We start from the raw sequence: 21,833 nt of genomic DNA, 5'->3' as shown, positions 1-21,833 counted from the left end.
TTTGTTTCCCTCAAAGACAAAATATCCTGCACACCTCTGTGACTTTGCTATAGTGCCCTGAGGTACACCAGCACATAATTTGGGGACCTCAGAGCTAAAATCATATCTTTTTCAGCGACTCTTGACCACATCACTCTAACATGAGACTGTAAGATGCCAGTTTGGTTAAGAGTACGAGTAATGTGTAAAGTGAAAATTGTATGGGGTCAGTATTATTTTAAAAAAACCTCTTAGGAAGTTACCCGGTTGGAGACTGATATACCATCTCCTATTAAGTATAAGATTTACTCCCACTGTTTCCTTAGCATTGAAACAGGTTGCTATTTCTTTAAGACCAGATACTAGAGTTAGCTTGTCTTTGAGGCATTTTGCTATGAAACAATACATGGCCTTAAACACAACATTCATCATCAGTGTGTGAGATACTCACAGTGTAAAAGTCCATACAGAGACTAGAGGGAGAGAGGGAACAGCAAATTTCCAGCTCCTTCTCATGCTTACTCTGCAGCATAAAATCATTAGGGGGAATGGTAGCCAGTGTACCCATTTAGATCATTTCTTTGTCCGATGTGGGCTGACTGTATATCATTGAAATTGAGAAAATTAAATGGCATATGATGGGGCTTTGCTGAGTTCAGTAGTAAAATATCTGTTGAAACAGACCTCCGATTGAAAAGGTTAGTGAATTTTAGATCTCCTGTTTCTACTAGGAAATTTATGGACTTAATATTATCTTTTTTAGGTAGGCTAGCACATTGTTCAGGTGAGCAGTTTCTCAAAAAATGCATTCATTTTCATGATGCCTACAACTTTGTGAATCCAAACTAGTACATATTTCTGCAGCTCTTCTTTAAGGAGAGGCTGAGTAACTTAAATTTTGTAACCTGATCTATTCAAGAGGAAAAACTTCTGATGCATGCCTTTCACTGCTACCTGCAAAAATAACCTCCCGTTTTCCCTGAAGTCCTGTTTGGATAAGTTCTGCTTCAGTTCACATTTTCACCACCTGCTGAGTTTTTCTGTTGAGTGTCAGCCTTGGCTACTCTCAACTGCAAGCCTATGTCAGCCTTTTCTGTCTCCTGAGCAGTCACCAGTTGGCACAATTGTTAATAGATTCTACCCATGTCAGAAACTCAATGCCAAAATCAAATTATGGCAACTAGAAGTGGGTTAGACTTTCAAATAGATCTCAGACCAGGAGTCTGTGGTCCAGATTCCACAAATGGAACACTACGTTTGTCTTCTTTGTGCATTTCACATTTCAAATTTTGTTCAGAAACTTAAATAAAGCTCTTAACTGTTCAAATGCAGTCAAGTAGGGCCCGTTACTCAATCTGTCTTGGCATTGTTTTCTGCCCCCTTGGAGCGAGCACACTGAGGAGAAAGATTATCACAGGGCATCTCGAGCAGAGCTTCTTGCTTCTGAATGCTCACGATAATCAATAGCAGATGTGTGGCAAGCACTGGAAAGTTGCGTAACTGTCTCACACTGAATTCAGCTACATCAGCCAGCCAATGTGAGGGGTCTCCACTAGGTTGTTGAAAATAAAATTTAGTTAAAAACCTATGTTTATCTCGTCACAAAATTATTTCCTTGCTTTAAGGAGTAAAGGCAGTGGTTAGCGTGGAAATCATTTGACAATGACTGCCCTTAGACTTGAATTTTAGTTTGGTATACAGAGGAACTTTCTAACGGTTAGGGTGGATGTGGGGTTGGTTTTTAAGGAGGCTGTCTCTGGTAATGAAGTTTGTCAAGGCACTTCTGGGTGAATGTCTGTTGCCGGTGGTGACAAGAGATTGCTTCATCAGCCAGGTAGAGGATTAAACAACCTCTGGCCGGGTGCGGAGGCTCATGCCCGTAATCCCAGCACTTTGGGAGGCTGAGGTGGGTGGATCACCTGAGGTCAGGAGTTCGAGACCAGCCTGGCCGTGATGAAACCTCATCTCTACTAAAAATACAAAATTAGCCACGCATGATGGCACATGCTTGTAATCCCCGCTACTTGGGAGATTGAGGCAGGAGAATTGCTTGAACCCAGGAGGCAGAGGTTGCAGTGAGCCGAGATTGCACCACTGCACTCTAAGCGACAAAAGTAAAACTCCATCTCAAAAAAGAAAAAAAGAATAGAAAGCATCTAAGGTTTCTTTCAAGCCTGAGTTCCACACTGTGATTTTGATTCCTTTTCCTTCTGCTGCTTTTCTGAAGGAAGGCTGAGGATGCCTTGGTCAGATGTGATGTCGTGCCATCCTGGCCACCTCAGCTTGCCTTTCCTCTTCTTCCTGGTGAATCCCTTCTGTGGCCCCTCTCATGCTGTTTCCATGTTGACCCCATTCACCTGAGCACAGGAAAGAAATTCAACCCTTTTGTTTTCCTTTTCCATTGCTAGACCACACACATTAAATTGCCACACCTATCTGGAATATTTATAGAGCCAGCATTTAGGGCCTCCATAGACACTCTTAAACAATCTGGGACAAGCTGGCCTTCATCATGATTATATTTGGAAAAGTGATGAGGGGAACCTCATGATTTTCTGTGTTCCATCATGTTCTTTACTCATTTCATCATTATAACAACCTTGTTAAATAAGTGACGTCATTCTTACGGTACAGATGTGCAAACAAAAGCACAGAGAGGTAAAATGACTTTGCCTATTTTTAGAGGAAAAATGAAGAAATAATGAATAGGAAGAAAACTCATCTTAATGCAAATGAGGCATAGCCAGTGCTTGCTCCATTGACGGTGGTGTCAGGAATCAGGCCCAGGTCTCCCAAATTGAGTCTGGTGTTCTTTTCCTTGCTCCTGGCAGCCCATATCCGATGAGGCTTACTGAACTTTTAATTAAGGTCCTTACTGAACTTTTAATTTAAAAAAAAGATTCATAATTTCAGGCAGCTGAATAAATAGAAGCTATTGAATTTATAGCATATTTAAAGCATTGAATATCAGGAATTGAATGGCTTCAGTTTAAGGCTGTGATCAAATCATTTGAACAGAGAGATCTGACGATGGTTCAATGCTAGAACCATGGCCAGCCATAAGCTCTATGGGGACCTCCCAATATTAGCAATCTTTGAGTTACTCCTCTGCAAAATAAGGGACTTGGATTTTATAGGAACAGTTTAACAGAGTGAGAAAGTCTGGATATAGGAGACAGGAGGCTTAGACTGCATTCATTGTGGTTTAAAGAACATTATTAGTTTTGTGACCTTGAACAAATCACGTAACCTCCATTTCTTTAATTACATATCTGTAAAATGAGTATGATGACCCGAGGGGGCTAATTTGGGAGTCTAAATAAAACCTAATACAAGACGTTATTGCTAAGTACATCCAGCCCTCCATATCTGTGCATTCCATATTCATGGATTCAGCATCTGTGGATTCAGTCAACGGCAGATCAATAATATTCTGAGGGAAAAAAAATCCCACAAAGTTCCAAAAGGCAAAACTTGAATTTGCTACTTTCCAGTATTATGTTGAATTTATGTGAATGAAGTGATATGTAGGCATTGTATTAGGAATTATAAGCAATCTAGAGATAATTTAAAGCATATGGGATTATATATGTAAGTTATATGCAAATACTTCATCATTTTATATGAGACTTGAGCATCTTTGGATTTTGGTATCCTCAAGGGTCCTGGAACCAATCTCCCACAGATGCTGAGGAATGACTGTGTTATAAAAGAAGGACCGTGAGTCATAAATTGTTCAGCTAATATTTTCTGAACTGATTTTGAGAGTATGCTTGTGTTTTATCATCTGCTAAAAACTTAACAAGGAAGATTTCTTAGGAGAGAAATACACCTAGAAAGCCTAGGAAACAAGCACATCCCAGATGTATTGTTGTCTCCCTATGTGTGCTCATCTCCAATGTCAGCAATTCTTCCCATTCTCTCAGAATTAGGCACTCACATCTAGAGCATTAGTGAATGTGTAGAATGTATGGGAGAAGTCACTGGGCAGACTGAGGAGAGGGATTACCCATAACTTCAAAGGACTTGGACCTGGACCCTAGTGGCTTTCTCCCTGCCTCATCGCCACACTCATCCTCAGCATCTTCCTCTCACGTGGTTCTGCCTCAGCCCACCTCAGCCTCCCCAGTCTTATCCCAGTGCAGATGGTCCCTGGCTTACAATTTTTTAACTCTGTGTGTAGTTGTGCATGTGTGTGTATCGACAGAGGGGTCTCACTGTGTGTGTGTGTATGTGTGCACAGAGAGGGGTCTCACTCTGTTGCCCAGGCTGGAATTCAGTGTATTATCATAGCTCACTGTAGCCATGAACTCCTGGGCACAAGTGATCCTCCTGCCTCAGTCTCCCAAGTGGCTAGGACTACAGGCATGCACCACCATACTCGGTTAATCTTTTAAAACTTTTTTTGTAGAATCAGGATCACTCTATGTTGTCCAAGCTGGTCTTAAACTTCTGGCCACAAACAATACTTGCACCTCAGCCTCCCAAAGTTCTGGGATTAAATTCATGAGCCAGTGTGCCCAGCCTTACTCTATTTGTATTCTACTAAAAGTGATACACATTCAGTAGAAACTATACTTTGAACACCCATACAACCCCTCTGCTTTTTTTACTTTCAGTGCAGTGTTAAAAAGTTACACGAGATAGTCAACATTTTATTATAAAATAGGCTTTGTACTAGATAATTTTGCCTAACTGTAGGCTAATGTAAGTGTTCTGAACACATTTAAGGTGGGCTAGGCTAAGCTATGGTGTTCAGTATGTTAGGTGTATTAAATATAAATATATTTTCAACTTATGATGGTTCTATCCTGATGTAGCCTCACTGCTAAGTTGAGGAGCGTTTGTACTCAGCACTTAAGGCCACTTGAGGCACAGAGCTTGACTTTCTGCAAAGGTGCATAAATGACTCCACTATCATTTTAGCATCTTCTTCTTCAATTCTACTAAATACAATTTTCTTTTTTCTTTTTCTTTCTTTCTTTTTTTTTTTTTCTTTTTGAGACGGTGTCTCACTCTGTTGCCCAGGCTAGAGTGCAGTGGCACAATCTCAGCTTGCTGCAACCCCCACCTCCCAGGTTCAAGCGATTCTTCTACCTCAGCCTTGCAAGTAGCAGGGATTACAGGCACCTGCCATCGTGCCCAGTTAATTTTTGTATTTTTGGTAGAGACAGGGTTTCACCATCTTGTCCAGGCTGGTCTCAAACTCCTGACCTCATGATCTACCTGCCTCAGCCTCCCAAAGTGCTGGGATTACAGGCATGAGCCACCACGCCCAGCCATAAATACCATTTTCTTAAGGCTAAGACAGTCAAACAGCCTGGGCCAGGGAGAGGCCCTGGAGATATACCCACTTAGTCCTACTTGTGTTACAAAGGGTAAATGTAAACGTGCCTGAGGGTAATAGGAAGAACTCAAAGCCTCCAGGCCTAACCAGGTGAGACCAAGACACAGATCTTTCCCTCATATGGGGAAACAGGAGTGAAAGCCAACTTTTTGTATAGATCATGGAAGCCTTTGAAGGCTTTCAAGGGTGTAGACAAAAATGATACAAGAAAAGTTGAAGAAGGTCTCAAAGTCACATTGAAGGAAGCAAATTCAGCCTCATGTCAGCAGGACAGAAAAAGAAATGACCGTTTTGGCCAACTAGAGGCTATAGTTCTAGAACTAACTTCAATAGAACTAGAGGCTAGTTTACAGAGATGCTTCATATTTTTCACTGCAGAGAACACAACATTCTTCAATGTAAGTGGAATATTTGATACCTTCTGATTAAAAGGTACCTTGTCTTCCCAGTTCTGCCGGCCGGCCTTCCAATTTGTGTGAGTCTGAAAACTCACTGATCTCACCTTTTCTTAACAGACATCTGGGGGGCTGTGAGCGAAAGGCCTAAAAGTCAGGCCTTTAAAAAAATTCTTTTGACAGCTTTATTTAAGGCATAATTTAGAAAGAGATTTTTCTGCTGCTCTGTGATAAAGTTCAGTCGAGAGTTGGTGTTAATAAACCTTCCTTAGAACCAAGGTGACTTGGAAAGTTGAGTTCTTTAGGTCTGTGGTCAAATGAACAAAATTATATCAATAAGCCCCAGGTGAGTAGGGTCCATTTAGATATGACACATACAAATTTATTTGATTATACCGCAATGAATGAATAAACCTTCAGAATCTTAGCCAGCATTTTCATTCTTCCATCTTGACACAAAAGGTGGGAGTTCCATTATTAGACACTTGTGGGAGTTCAACATAGTATTTAAGTACAGTTTGTTATTAAATGAGAAGTGTTGCTAACTTAGTTGCAATTTTGTATCAGGCGGGCCATAATAGATTGTTGTCATGCGAAGGATGTTGGGTTGTTTCTTAAACATACAAGAATCAACAAGTCCCACCTACAGGAGATAACAAATCATTATGATGTACTGGACCATTATTCACTGGGGCTAAGAAGTAAATTATCCCATTTTGAATAAAAGCACAACAAAATCAAGATGACCTGGTATATATCTGAGAGCAGCAGAAGAGCAGCAGAAGGCCAAGGGGAGCCCTAGAGAGTCAGCTGCCCTTTGTCACCATGTTGCAGGGTAGGGGTATGGGGCAATGTAGCTTGCCCAGAGCAGATGGCTTTGAGGTTATACAGGAGACTGAGGAATGTCCTTATTCACATAAAGCCTTTTAAAATAAGCTGAGCTTTCATTGCTCTTGAGCTAAAACAGAACATTCTTCCCCAAGGTGACTGCTTGCTTGCATTTAAATACAAAAGAACTTTCTCTCCAGGCTTCCTGAGGCCGGTGGTGAATGTTCAAAGATCCATGAAGCTGCTAACAATCTAAAATGAATTATAAGGCTGACGTGGGGCGCTTGAACTATTCATTCAGCAGTTGTAAAACAAGTAACACATTAAAGGACATGTATTTTAACATATCTTATGTGATTTGTCCCCAGTTGGACTTGCAAAATGACATTTAATAAATTTTTCTTATGAGGGTACTTTCTAAAAGAAGAGAGTGAAAGTAATTCTGCTGTGGGCAGACTGGGCCTGAAATTTGGGTTTTCTGGATTTGCATAATCATCACCTTGAAAAGTTTTTGCTTTACCCCAATTATAGATTAGTGGAAGCTCTCTTGTGTAGCACACAGCCCTGGTGAGATCCCTTAAGATCCCTTGTGGACTATCTGTGGACATCTGGGTTGCAGTGAGGAAGGGCAAGGATAGATGGTATAGGGAGAGAGGGGGCAGAATGATGACTTGGGCAGGACAGGAAAAGCCACTTGTGACTAGTGAGGGAGCATTTCTTTGGGTTCAGAATCATCCTCATCTCAGGCTGTCTCCCCATGAGTCTGAGATTACCGAGTGCAAGGTATACATATCAGCAGCTCCTGACTCAGGATGTGTGGCAGAGGGGACCATGAAGTTAACTGTGACTTTCAGAAGGGTGCAGTCTGTTACCCTTTCGGTGGCGAGGTCAGTTTCCAGGAGGCTCTGCAACACTGATATTTTCCAGATGTTTCTCCTCTTCTCCCTTCTCTGGCTGGCTGTGTCTTCCTCCCTTCATCCTGGTCTTTCAGTGAAATTGAGATAACATGTTAGAATCTTAGGCATGTTAGAATCTCTCAGCAGTAGGATGTGATTTAATATCTAGACCTCTTACATTAATATTTATAATAGCCTTCACTGCTTGTGAATAGCATAAGCACTCTTTTCTGTTCAAATTCAATCCTGAAATAAAACCCAAGAGTATCTTTTATAAAAATTTACTTTTAATGGTGCAATAGTAATAATCTATGTAGTCCTTATGGTTTTCAAATCGCTTTGTGCTTATATTACCTTATTTAATACAGACATAAATCTGTGAAGTAAATAATACTATTTTTATCTTCATTTTACAGATGAGGAACTGGAGGCTCAGAGAGGTTAATTTGCATAAGATCATACAAATAATAAATGGCAGAACTGGATTTAAATTCAGACTCCTTAAATCCATGTCTTTTGTATGTTCTTTTCACTAAATTTGCTATAGTGTTTCTGTTGGTTTCTGCCTATACAAAATGGGAAATGAAGAAAAAGAAAGGAGCTGGAAAATAAATTTGTCAAAACAATATATTTTTTCTCATAATTTCCAAGCGGATCTTTCAGATATGTTATTTGGGGCTTTATGCGTGAGACTGGCGATAAAACAAGTGTTCTACAAGATACCTCCATAAGACAGGCCTTTCAGTGGCAGCTCTTGTCCCCGCTTTGCAGAAGGGAAAACCAAGGCTCCGCAGAGCTAAGGGGACTTCCTCTCAGCCAATTTGTAGGGGCCTGTGGGCCAGACCCGGGGGCAGAATGGAGATCTGTTGTGAAGGCTCTCCTGCTTCTTTATTCTATAAGCATTTCAAATCCTGAAAACCTCCCCTTGGACGTTTTGAAGGAATTCATCCCAGTTGTTGCTAGTAGCCGGGAGGGAGGGAACCGTCTCTCCCCCTGAGGATGGCCCGTGGGAGTAAGTGCAGCAGGGAGCGCCCGGGCTGGGGTTTGAGTAACAGTGCTCGCCTGGGGCTATACTGAATGAGAAAGCAGCCTCGTCTGCTTTTGCTGTGCAAAGGTAAGGGTGGAGGCCGCTCCACTTTCTTCAAAAGGCCCCGCTCTGGGACTTGTGAAATTGTGCTCTGTTAAGCCGGTCCTTCCAACCTTATGGGCGATATCCACGCGACTTTCCTACAAAAATAACATACCCAAGCTGCTTTAAAATCCGTAATTTTTGGCGTGCAAGACAACAAGACAAAGTCAAATGGGCATCAAAAAATGTAATCCAAAATACACAAGCATTGCTTCTCCCCTATATACATTTATTATTTATGTAAAACTACAGTGTGCTCCGAGATGAGACTTTTTCTTTGTTATACCTTTTTTTTCCGCCCGTCTGGTGCGTTTGCCGACGGCCCCTCTCGGCCCTGTGTCTAGGGGCGCGCGGCCTGCGCCACCCTGCTGGCCCGGTCGAGCGCCCCGCCAGCGCTCCGCCCCGTGCGCAGCCGCGCCGGGGCGGAGGGGCGGACTCCCGCCGCGCAGCTGAGACGCGATTCGTCACTCTTGCAGAACTTTCCCCCTGAAAATCCCTGCACCAGAACCCGCTCTCCCGCCCCGGGGAGGTTTTGATTTTAGTGGCTTTCTTCCTTTTATTTTCCGTTGTGTGCGGATTTCGCTGCAGAGCGCACTTGAGGCCAGTCCGAGTACATGTGAGCGGTAATCGCCCCTGCAGCTGGTTTCCGTGACACTATGCACTCCGAAGCAGAAGAACTCAAGGAAGGTAGGATTCTGGTTTCTCCTGGGGGCCGGCCAAGTGCTGCGGAGGAATTTGGAGGAAGGCAGCAGTAGGAGCAGATGGGAGTTTTAAAGTGAGCGGTGGGCACTTTGTCCGCTTCCCCTGCGCCTTCGAAGCCCAGCCGGAGCTGGATAAGCGGAGCCCAGGTCTCATCTCGGGCTCCCTTCTCCTCCCGCAGCCTTTCAGAGGGGAGGGAGGAAGAGTCGGACCTAGTTCAGCCAGCCCACTAAAGTCTGCTTTTTAGCTTTCTCTGGAAACGAAAGAGCCCCACTTGGACTCCAGGAATGCAAAATGTGCTTGGAAAAGGGCTGCCTGCCTGCATCAGAACGACTGAAAGCGGGATCCCCTGGAAGAGCCCTGAGTCGAGGGTCCCTTGAAAAGGGGTTTCAGAAACTAGAAACGCTGTGTTTCCGGCTAAAAGGGGAAGCTGAGTGAGGGGAAGCGAAAATGTGTATTTGAGAAATAGATTAGTTTTTTTTTTCATTGCTGCCTTTCAGCAGTGAGTTCATTTCGTTGGGGGTTTAAGGGGGCTTGAAAGATAGGAGGGGTCCTTGTGCAGCTTGAAACTGAGGAGAGTTTGTCTGTTTCTAACTTCGCAAAAGCAAAGGGTTTCGTTTACTCCTAACAGAGAACGGGTGACAGGGCTGGAAAAGCTCCAACCAAAACACAATTACACGCTGGTGTTAGTTTGGGGAGTTTATTTGTGTGTGAGTGTTTGTATGCTTTGTTCCTTGAAACTTTATGTATACAAAAGTCCTCTTGTAAGTGGGGGGTGGGAGTAAGGGTGGTTGGGGAAAATTAGAGAGTAAGAGGGGAGACTGTTCAAGATTGTGAAATCCTCTTTCTTTTCATGCCTCTTGGAAAGCTGGTTAATTTCAAGTCAATCACAGCAGCTCTGGCAGGCAGAGGAGCAGCCCCATCCTTTCTCCATTTGGTAGACACCAGTTAGGAAGAGCCCTTGAAACTTGTCCCCTTCTGTGTTTTACTGATTCCCCTCCCAGAGTAAAGCTTGTGTTTCACCATATAGTCTTTGTGGGCTCACATTTACCTTATTGTGCTGTGTGAGGGAAATAGTCAATAAAAAGGAGGTTTATTTAATAGAAATATGAGGCTGGCATGAATGAAAAAGGACAGCGAGGAGCATTGTTTTTGAGCTTGATGTGGAGTATGGGGGGAGTAATGTTTTCTTGCCGTGGCCTCTGTTCTGATAGAGCTGTGTGCTGATAGATGCTTTTCTTTTCTATGTCTTTATAACAGCAGTTTATTCAAAGTCAAAGGTAGTCGAAGGCAAATAGGAACCAGGCTGAGAGAACTCAAGGGTGAACTTCTGTGTGAATTACAAGTAGCACTTAAGTTGGCGTTTTCTCCCAGGTGTGTTTTCCCTGTGTTTTGGGAAACAGGGAGTGGGAGAGAAAGTGGAAAAACAGTATCCCAAAGTATGTATTATACATTCCCCTACCAACATCCACAGTCTTCCCTCTGCGAGGGCCCAGCTCTCTGGTTGTAAGTTTGGAAGCAGCCTGCAAACTGGCCTTTGAAGAGGTTAATGTTCCTCACCTTCCTCCACTTGTCATCATTTACATTCTGCAGATCGACCACAAATGATCTGGCTCTCTGCTTTTTAAAGAAAGCCCAGAATGTTTCTTTTAAAAATAATCTGAGGTACTAGAATTTTAAATTGATAGCAATTAGGGTGGGATACTGAGTAACTCTTGAGGGAGATTGAACACTTTATTAATCAGATAGAATCATCATAGCTTCTGCCAGGAAATAAAGAATAGGTGTCTGTGTGTTTTGTGTGTGTATTCTCCAAGGCCGGTTTATTGGCTGTAATCTAGAACCTTCCGGTTAGCTACCACCACTCAGATGTCTATGAAGTGAGCTATGTTGTGTAAATAACTCAAGCTATCTTCTCTATCGTTACTAATCCTTTCCCTCTTATACATAGCTTCCCCCCGCCCCCATCCTGGTGAACTTATGTATCCCATTTAGTGTGAGATCACCATGAGTTCTTAAGAATGTCAGTATTGCAAGAAAACTGCCTTTGGATGCTTCATGCCTGATTCGCTGTAAGGGGAGATAATTTTAAGTCATTTTTCTGAGCTGCAATGAGAGACTAGTATACTTTGGGGTTGAATCTTAAGTCCTTGGAGGCCAGCATATTTTTGCATATGCGTGAATGTAGAAGCAAATGACTGGGGATATTGTTAAGCCATCAGAGCTTAAAACGTACTTGACTCTGTGCCAGGAGTGCTGGATCTTTGTCCCCAGCCTATAGCCACCTCCTAAATAATTGATTTAATTTTTCCTGCTTACCAATGAATAAGTGATTGTGCTTGAGTATTAAACAGAGAAAAATAATCCAGGTCTTGCTTTATTGAAAACTGAATGAGTTTAAATTATTCAGACATAGAATGAATAGGAAAGATGGGGAAATGAAGGAAGAAACTCACTCTATTAAAAAGGTGACTACCATTAAAAAGAGGATATCAGCAGTTTCCAGTGGATGGGGCTTCCTGAGGAGATAGGCTGATAGCCATGTATTTGGCATAGCCATGTATTTGGCATTTAGTTGCTTCCTGAGTAAATTGCTTAATTATGAAGTAGTTAAAGTGAGTGGCAGTTGAGATCTCTGAGAATCTTTCTAGTGCTAAGTATCAAGGCACCCAGGGCTCATTTGCTCTGGTTGTCGAAGCTTTGGTACCAGAAATGGAGAAAGCCACTGTTAAGGGGTGGGTGAGGTGTCACTTTGTGGGGACTTGGAAAAGAGTGAGGGTTGAGAGGTGAGAGAATCCAGCTTGCTCCTCCATTGCCCGTAATAGCCATTTCCCACCACCACCTTACCCAGTTCTTACTCTGATGCCTCACTAGGCCTGCTATTTCACAAAGAAAACAGTAGCCATTAGATAACTCCCTCAACTTCCTGTTCCCAGACTGACAGACTCACCTCTGTCCACACCCACCCTCTCTGTGTCTGTGGAACAGGTGTCATTTCTTCTGCAGAATGCCCCGCCTTCCACCTTGGGCTCCTCATATACCAGTCAGTCCATGTCCTTCCTGGCTCCTTCTTTTCTACATAGAGAAGAACTCAAGCTCCCCATTCTGGGACGTTGGCACTTGCTGGTCTTCCTGCCCAAAATATCCTTCTCTCCACCTGATCTCCTTTTCTTGGTCAGCTCTTTAGAGAGGCTTTTTCTGAACCTAAACTCAGATCCCCTGTTGCCTTCTCTCAGAGCACCTGTTCCTTTCCTTGCTGGCTCTCCCCACACTGCTTAACATCTCTTCTACACCACAGCTCTCCAGGGAGAAACAATGTCTGTCTTATTCCCTGCTGTATGTACAGGACCTACAGAGTAAAAGGTGCTCATTAAATGTTGTAGATTGAATGAGTGAATAGTCTCCATTCTTTAAAGTTAATCCTTGGCCAAAAAAAAGTTTAGTTGTTGCCTAGTGATGATTAATATCCTCCTCTATAATAAAGAATCCCAATGATATTGTATAAGCTACCACACTGTGTGGTGTTGTGTTTTAACCTCATATAGTGTGGCAGCTTATATAATATCATTCATTGCTAAGGACTATTTTGTAAGTTTTATCCCCTATTCCTGCCCTTCCCCAGCCTTTGCTTTGCAGAGGGAATGAAGAGAAAAGGAGTTTAAAGCAGTGGTTCATCTCTGATGCAACCAAGGGGTGCAGCTGACCTTGATGTCATACATAATGTAAAAGGTACAACATACGCTCTTAAACACCAGACTTTGACGTGCTTATCTGTTTCCTTTTATGTAGTCATTAGGCTTGGAGTATTGTGTGCTGACAAGGACTAAAAGTGGAAAATCCATTTAGAGATCTGTCATACTCTCTTCTCTACAGTGGACATCACTTGATAACTTGGCATTGCCAGACACCTCCAGCTCTGTAAACTTAAATGCATTTGGAGCTTTTTCCCCTCACTTCTGAAATTTTTATCATATTGAATATGCATCCTACCTTTCTGGCCCCCAGATTATGCCGTTGAACAGTCAGGATTATATGGATGATTAAATTTCCTGCTCCTGGCTGTTGGTGATCCAGGAAGTAGCCAAAAGTGAGTGGGTGACAGATAATGCAGTAGAGCCAGAAAACTCAGGACCCAGTGATTTCATTTCAGAATACTGCAGAATTGCTGGATCTACCTGTAAACTATTTTTTGGTCAGCATTTCTCTCTTTATGCTAGCAGCTTGGAAGTCAGTGAGATTAGTGTGGTTATAGACCTGTCGTCATTTAGAGAAGATTGTTCTTTGAAACATAGTATAAGCTGAATTAAAGCCAAATCATGTGTGTATCTTTAATGTTTAAGGAAGGTCTGTAGTGAGAAGTCTTCTGTAATTTAAAGTCCCCGTCACCCAGCCAAATACACATAGAATCACCATGATTTAAAGCTAAAAGCAACTTTGCTGATCCTTCTTTCTGACCTCTTCATTTTAGAGGTTGAGGCACCGAGGCCCAGCAAGGTAATTGCCAAGCCCTTTCTACCCTCTTTAATACATGTTCTGCAAGCAAGGATTTTTGTAAACACAGGTTTTAGCATCCTGGGTATTTGTGTACAGTCTCCTTGAAGTAGGACAGACTTAGTCTGTTTATATAGTTGTCATTCACTACCTTTTAGGGGGATTTATGAAACCCAGATGAATGTTTGAACAAATGGAGATTTCCTGTTTCACCTTCTCCTACGTGTAACTCGAGAATAAAACATGAAACATTGTGAAATAAAATTTAGCTCTGCAAGTAGATCCTATTAGATCCCAGGTTTTGAAAGTTGTAGACCAAGTGAGAGGCAGGTAAACAGTGAGGTCACTTGTTTTCATTCGTTTGAGAATATCATTCAGGAAAAATTAGCTATTGAGGGTGCTGGTTGGGTAGAGACACTCTTCCTTGGGGAGAAGGTGTGTTATGTGTGTGGGTGGGAAGGGAGTCAGCATTCTGATACAGAATGTGCTGTTGCAAAAGCAGTTGAATATCCCACAGCCTCACTTTCTCTGGAGCACATTGCAGCAGGCCTGGTGCATTCTGAGAGTCAGGACACCTTTCTCAAGAAGCACTTATGGGGCTACAGCCCACTGCTCCCCCAGCCATTGACCAAGATATCTGAAAGAGCAATTGCTTAAATTTTATTCTAAAAGTTTATAAACCTTGAAGAAGAGTTACAGGGATGTAGTATGTCCTGAGTGACTAACTGCTGAGTTGGGAGTAGATTGCCTAAGGGAGCGCTGCCCTGGGAATCTCTAAGACTGTATAAAGCCTGTTAGTTAGGTTGGTGTTTATATGGTTTTGAAGATGGGGGAGGGGAGGAGTTGTGTTTATGTATACAGTATCATCTGTGAACTTAATACATTCTCCCGCTTTGTAGTGAATAATAATTAATTTTGTAATAACTAGGAACAGAGTTTCTTCTAAGAAGGTGATGAAGCAAAGAGACTACTAAACAGAATTCCCTACGTGACTCTGATAGCTTTAGGTGCCTGAAGTCTCCAGACCACATGTGTTGAAGTCAAGGTTGACTATGGAGAAGTGAATAAGCAGTTCATGAATTTTCCTTCCAGTTTTACCTGCCATTTATGTTTGGTGCCAGCTCACCTGGCTCCAGTATATGTTTTCATGTGGTCTACTCAGCCAGGCTGAGAAGCTGGGGACCAGGGGTGTCCCCAGAAGCACAGGCTGTTCTACCTGTCATGGACTGTCCAGTAGACTCCCGCTTCCAGTGTGCAGCCCCTCTCCCTTGCCTGCTGCTGCCTTCTTTGGGCCTCAGGTACTCCTAGCAACAAATGTTAACTGAGCTAGCACCTCCTCTGCAGGGTGTGGGGAAGCAAAAATGTGTGTGTAGATAACCCCATTTTCAGAGAATTTTTGGTTCAGGGCATCACACACAGCAGACGTGCATCCATAGGACAAAAATACGTGATGGGGAGGGTTGAGTACAGCTCAGAGGATCAGACAGTGGACCCTATGAAAGTCTAGAAGAGCGGGTATTCACCAAAAGTCATGATGGATAGAAGTGACTTCAAAGAGGGGTAACTTGTATTCCAGCTAGATCTTTTAAGCAAATGGAGAAGAGAAAAGAAAGTGTAATTGACAGGGAACCTGCTTGTGCTGTGTGCTAGGATCAGGAAGAAAGTCTACAGAAGTGTGGAGAGCAGTGTTCATGGAGGGCATTTGTGGTGATGTTGTAGTGGTACATGGGGTCAGACTAGAAGCTGAGCATTCCCAGGGGGCTATGGTATTTAGGTAATAAATAAGACCCTGTGAATCAGGAGACTGATCCTACTCATGACTTCGTTCCTGGTTGTCTGTGCAACCTTCAATAGCTACATAATCTTTCTAAAGTTTGGTTTCCCCATTGGAAAAGTTAAGGCTAGGCACAATGGCTTGCACCTGTAATTACAGCACTTTGAGAGGTTAAAGGAGGTGGGTCAGTTGACTCCAGGAGTTCAAGACCAACCTGGGCAACAAAGTGTGACCCCTATCTCTACAAAAAAAATTTAAAAATTAGGCACAGTGGAATGTACCTGTAGTCCCAGCTACTTGGGAAAATCAGGAAGATCACTCGAGCCCAGGAGTTAAGGCTGCAGTGAGCTGTGGTCGTGCCATTGCATTCCAGCCTGGGTGTCAGAGCAAGACTCTGTCTCAAAAGAAAAAGAAAAGAAAAGAAAAAAAGAAATTGGATGGTTTTCAGCTGGATGGAGGAGGGCAGATGCAAAGTAATGTTTTAGTAATGCCAAGCTGGCAAGAACCATGAGTTGGTCTGGAGGGCAAGATCGAACCTGGGTATCAGGAGCCTCTCCAAGAAAGTGTGAGAGTAGCCAGTCACAAGGGGAGAGTTGATTCCCCATATGTAGTTTCTCAGGGCAAGACTGTAGAGAAAGGAGGGGGCTGGGCCATGGATTTAGCTTCTGAGAACATCCACTTTTACAAAGGAGAGAGGTAGATGGAACCAATAAAGGAAATAGAAATGGAGTAGCTCGAGAGGTAGGAAGAAACAGGGAGAGCATGGGACCTTGGAAACCAGAAAGGTGAGAGTCCCGTGGAGGCAGTGGTCAGCCTGTTTGTAGAGAAGAGCTGCGGAAGACGGCTTCGTTTTCCTTTTGGGCCTCAGCTAAAGCCAGGAGCCTGGGTCTGAGGAGCTCATCTTCTAAGGGGTGGTAATACATCATCGGTCTTCAGTCAGTATTTAACAGATGACCAACGGCATGAAAGAAGGCATGTGGGGCCCAGGAGGTGACTGCCCTGCTGAGAGCAAGTGCCCCAGCCTCCTAAGAAGCTGGCCATCTCCATTTCTGCATGCTTTCCAAGTCCTAGTTGCCAGTAGATTCCTTTACAGATTGTCACACCATCACCTCCGACCAGTGTTTGGAAGAGCATTTGCCTACAGGCCTCTTCCTGTGACATCACACAAAATATGCAGTGGTACATGAGGGTAACAAGTGAATATGGACAGGGAGTTTAATTCACCTTAAAAAGAAAAGTAACTGGTTTCCTATACATTCACAACATTGCTGACACCGAATATGGGAGGGCCTTTCCTACACCAACCAATGTTCCAGATCTCAGCGAACATTGACTAGACGTCTTGTAACTCATTTCTGACACTAACTGTCCAGAGTTAGGGCAGACCCCGCAGGTTAAGGGCTTGGTCCCACAAGACTATCCTCCAACTTGAGACAGCAGTTGCAAGGCCAGGCATCCCATACTTTTGACCAACTGGCTATAAATTGGGGGTTTGTATGACACCCCCTCAGGTTCAGTAATTTCCTAGAACAACTCATGAAACTCAGGGAAACATTTACTGATTTATTCTAAAGGATGCAACTCAGGAAGAGCCAACTGGAGGAGATGTATAGGACAAAATACAGTGGAGGGATGCAAGCTTCCATGCCCTGTCCAGGCAGGCCACCCTCCTGGCACCTCCAGGTGACATGAAATAAATCATTGGCCATTGGTGATTAAACTCAGTCTCCAGCCCCTCTCCCCTGCCCAGAGTGGGGGAACCAAAAGTTGTAAACCTCTAATCACCTGATTGGTTCCTCTGCTAACCATTCCCCATTCTGGTTTATGAGTCATCTCATTAACATAAACTCAGGTAAATTTGAAAGCAGCTTATTGGCCAGCTACGGTGGCTCATGCCTGTAATCCCAGCACTTTGGGAGGCCGAGGCGGGCAGATCACGAGGTCAGGAGATCAAGACCATCCTGGCTAACACAGTGAAACCCCGTCCCTACTAAAACAGAAAATACAAAAAATTAGTTGGGCATGGTGGCGGGCACCTGTAGTCCCAGCTACTTGGGAGGCTGAATGGCTTGAACCTGGGAGGCAGAGCTTGCAGTGAGCAGAGATCACTCCACTGCACTCTAGCCTGGGTGACAGAGCGAGACTCCATCTCAAAAAAAAAAAAAAGGGACTTAAAAAAAAAGAAAGGTACTTATTATGAGTAACAAAAGGCACCCCTCTTACAACTATCACTCAGGAAATTCCAAAATTTTAGAGATTCTGTGCCAGGAACTAGGGACCAAGACCAAATATTACAACAAAAGATGTGCCTATCACTCTGTTGTTTTAGAGATAGTCTCACTCTGTCACCCAGGCTGGAGTGCAGTGGCAGGGTCATAGCTCACTGCAGCCTTGAACTCCTGGGCTCAAGCAATCTTCCTACCTTACCCTGCCAAGTAGCTGGGACTACAGGTGCATACCACCTGCCTAGCTAATTTTTAAATTGTTTTGTAGAGTCAAGGTGTCACTTTGTTGCCTAGGCTGGTCCTGAACTCCTGAGCTCAAGCAGTCCTCCCACCTTGGCCTACCAAAGTGCTGGAATCACAGGGATGAGCCACCGTGCCCAGTTATCACTCTTATCATTTAGGAAATTCCAAGAGTTTTGAGAGCTGTAGCCAGGAGCTAGGGATGAAGACCAAATGTGTATTTCTTATTATATAACAGTATCACACAGCTCTTCATACTGGGGGAAAGCTTTGGCCACTCAAAATTAGATAATTTTTTTTAAAGTAATGAAGGATTTTTTGCCCTTTTTTTTCTTTTTGGATGGAGTCTTGCTCTGTCACCCATGCTGGAGTACAGCGGTGTCATCTCAGCTCACCACAACTTCCGCCTCCCGGGTTCAAGTGATTCCCCCGCCTCAGCCTCCCGAGTAGCTGGGATTACAGGTGTGCACCACCACGCCCAGCTGATTTTTGTATTTTTAGTAAAGATGAAGTTTCACCATGTTGGCCAGGCTGGTCGCAAACTCCTGACCTCAGGTGATCCTCCCGCCTTGGCCTCCCAAAGTGCTGGGATTACAGGTGTGAGCCACCATACCCAGCCAAAATTAGAGAATTTTTATCTCCTGCCTTTGGCTTTCACTTCTTCTCTCCTCATGTTTTTTTCTTCCTGTGACGGGAGTGCATGTCTTAGAAAACCACTGATGTTTCTGCCGGGGTACCCTAGATTTGGCATACAATTTGGAACTCTTAGGACTTTAGTCTTATACATAGTAACTAGGATTTCGGCCACACTAGTAAGCTGAGCCGTTTTGAGAAATTTTAGATTTCCTCTGAGATGGTAAGCAGTTGTTACACCGGTGGAAATATGCTAGATGGCTTGTTCCTTGTGAGAACCAATGAGATAATGTTAGTGTAAAGCTCAGTGCTCAGACAGCTTCACTCAGAAGGTACTGTATAAATAAGGAGGCTTATAATCACACCCAAAGACAGAGCCCTGCCCAGGCCTGCCTATTCATTCAGTTAAGAAGTCCTCATTTCATGTTCTCTAAAAAGCAGGGAAGAGTTGACTTTCTCCAACAAACTTTTTCCTCCTGTAAAGTTGTTTGATAGAGAAATATTAGTGCATGGAGTGTTCTTATTTTTAAGCACTTACAAAACTATTTTCACCTTTCAAGGATTAATATGAGAATTGCATCAGTTATGAAATATCTAGAATGAAAATGCATGCCTCCTCAATATCACAAGTCTAAACATTCGACTCAACATCTTCAGAGAAAAGAGAAAGCGGAAATCTCTCAGGAGAGTTTTCCAGGAGGTAGACAGAATTCAGGGGCAAGTAGCACCCACTGAAAGGGAAAGGAAATAATTATTGGGAAATCAAAATAGCAAAGAAAGTTAAGGGAGTGGCAGTTTGGCAGATTGCACAGTTCTGCGGGAACAATGAGGGAGACATAGCAGTGGGAGCGATGGGGAGTAGGAGGGTGTGAGAGCCACAGAGTGGGATCTAGGCCTGAGGAGAGCCTCCGAGGGAAGAAGTAGGAGTGGAGAGAGAAAGAGGAAGGGAGGAGTAAGTAAATAACTCTAAAATGGGGGGGAAAAAAAAGTAATAAGTGCAAAACTTTAGAGGTAAGCAGCAGTATAATAGGCAAGAGACAATTGTAACTGGGTTAAGTTTTGGCAGCTTGCTTATTTTGTTTGATTTTGTAGTTAACAGGAGAGAAAGTGGGGTGCTGGTCTCCAAAGCACTATGCAGACTTGGAGCCAATGAAATGTGGCATTTGGATGACACAGAAGCTCTCCAGTGCTTCTCAGGCAGGATTAATGCAGGGGCCTGTAAATAAGGATGTGACATTGAGGAATGCTGCTGCTCTTCCAGCTGCTCAATTGGGACCAGTTGGAAGCCAGGACTGTGTTATGTTGGCTTGGATTTCTAGCACCTTTCTTACTGGGTTATAAAAATGATTTCCTCAAAAAAACTTGAAAATGGCAGATGATGAAGTAGAAAAGCAGTGGTGTCCGCCTGCAGGCATCATTTCAAAGCTGCCTGTGACATTGTGCCGGCCATTTCTGGCTCCGGCCAGTGGAGAGTGGTTGTTGGAGGGTTAAAGCCATCCCTTCCAACCAGTGAAGATGTACCTAACTTCTGGGGGTTTCCCCTCATTAACAAGTCTGATGGTAAGCAGGCTTCCTGAAGGATTTCAGGCAGAGGATTTTTGGGGGTAGAACTGGTTTAAATTACTTGGCTTACTTGGCTATAGCTCTGACTTGGTGATCAGGCTGATGACCCTACAAGTATAGGGGTGATTACTTGACATTCCTGTCCTTGCCACCTACCTATTCCAGCATGCTTTGGGGTTGCCCCTCCATGCAAATAGGGAGGGACATGAGGGAGAGGAGATGTCGATTGTAGGTCTCAGCAATGGAACTTTAGCTGGCTTGTTTCAACATGTGTAAGGGTTAATCAGGTAAATTATAATTGCTGCTGGGAGAGGCAGCCTAGCTGAGCCGACCCAGCCCTCAGGGTTGCTGGGGAAAGGATCATTCTTGCAATCCTTAATTGTTTTCCTCTCTTTCCCAAAGATGAGTTCTTAATGTAACATTATGGTCCATAGACCCGTTAATAAAGTTTACATTCCTGATTTGTTTTAGTCCTCTGCATGTCTATTTCTTTAAATTCTCAGATAACCCTTCCTTAAAAAGGTAATTTGACCAAATTAAAAGAAAAAAGGAATAATTTGAATTTTTGCTGTTGTTGTTGAGTTATTTGAGTAATTCTACAGTCTTAGGCAATTTTCTAAATGAAATGTAGAATGTCAACTGGACTGTTCAGTCGTAGAGGATGGGAGGAAGAGAAATGTTATATTTGGTAGTGGTACTAGAATAGTACAGAACCTACCAGCAAAAGTATCTTAGGGTAGTATCGTCTGTTGTTTCCTTTCTATTTTTTAAAATGGCACCATCTATCCCTGCCTTGTGAACTAGTTAAACATGTTTAATTGCATATCTTTTAAAGCTTCAGTTAGCCAGATTTAAAAAAAAAAGTTTGATGTTGTTTTTTATTCCATGAATGACTCAATTGACTACATGTAGGCAGCTACTAAACTTGGCAGTTTGTTGCCATTAGCATGCCCTTGGACAGGAAGTATTCAGTATAGATATGACCAACCAGTTTCCAGGCTTAAAAATAAAGTGGGGATTTCTGGACAGAATAGGTCTTTGTCACTCATTTCAACATGTCTGATGCGTGTTAAAGTTCAAAGCCAACCACTTTGCCTTCTCATTTTTTTCCAGGCCATCACTTTACCTGACATATTCTGTTATACAGATTGAAACTTACTTCATGATGCTGGTGTTTTGTTTGGTTTTTCAAAAATGAAATAAAAGGATATTTGAATAGTCATGAGAATCAGGAAGAGTCCGTATTCTCTCCTTGTTATCTCTTTTATGTTGAGTTCCTTTTAAGTCATCACCCCACTGAGATAGATAATGGTGAAATAATGTTTCCCTGCCTATAAAGCAGCTTAAATTAAAAGTAGCAAGTATGTGCCGGGTATACGACATGACTTGTCTTCTTGAATCTGTGGTCCACTTGAAATAGCATGTTTTCCCCCAAAAGTTACTTCCCGTCAGTCTTGTCATTCTTAATCTCATTCGTCAGGTAGCCGCTTAGCAACTCGGGAAAAATCATACTATTTTGACAGATACTAACAGGTTTTTTGGCATCTTGTTGCCTACAGCTATTGCTTTATGACTTTAAAAGTAAGTTCATTTTTTTTTTTTGCTATCTCCCTAAATAATATAATTTTCCCTCC

General features: G+C 43.0%; 1 protein-coding gene and 1 long non-coding RNA gene across 5 annotated transcripts in view; one reads left to right on the top strand and one right to left on the bottom strand.

The window, feature by feature from the left end:
* TNFAIP8 (TNF alpha induced protein 8) overlaps positions 1-21,833 on the top strand; it is a 127,380-nt gene that overhangs the window by 78,442 nt on the left and 27,105 nt on the right. Inside the window, exons 1-2 of one of the 4 annotated variants that reach the window (XM_017872336.1) lie at positions 7,940-8,559; positions 9,163-9,261. The exons of the other annotated variants lie outside the window; for them this stretch is intronic. Of the exons in view, the coding sequence (XP_017727825.1) occupies positions 9,231-9,261 (31 nt within the window). The 5' untranslated portion in view covers positions 7,940-8,559; positions 9,163-9,230. Of the gene's footprint in view, positions 1-7,939; positions 8,560-9,162; positions 9,262-21,833 lie in introns of those variants that run through there. 4 annotated transcript variants of the gene reach the window in all.
* LOC108529828 (uncharacterized) lies at positions 2,160-8,924 on the bottom strand. The gene is made up of 3 exons (XR_001885692.1): positions 8,861-8,924; positions 7,422-7,533; positions 2,160-2,336 (listed from the first exon to the last, which is right to left on the bottom strand). It is a non-coding gene; the product is annotated as an uncharacterized LOC108529828 (long non-coding RNA).

Source organism: Rhinopithecus bieti, unplaced genomic scaffold (genome assembly GCF_001698545.2).
Source record: "Rhinopithecus bieti isolate Rb0 unplaced genomic scaffold, ASM169854v2 scaffold_6439, whole genome shotgun sequence".
Classification (NCBI taxonomy): domain Eukaryota; kingdom Metazoa; phylum Chordata; class Mammalia; order Primates; family Cercopithecidae; genus Rhinopithecus; species Rhinopithecus bieti.
Note: the sequence above shows the minus strand (reverse complement) of the source record. Positions and strands in the feature narration are given on the sequence as shown.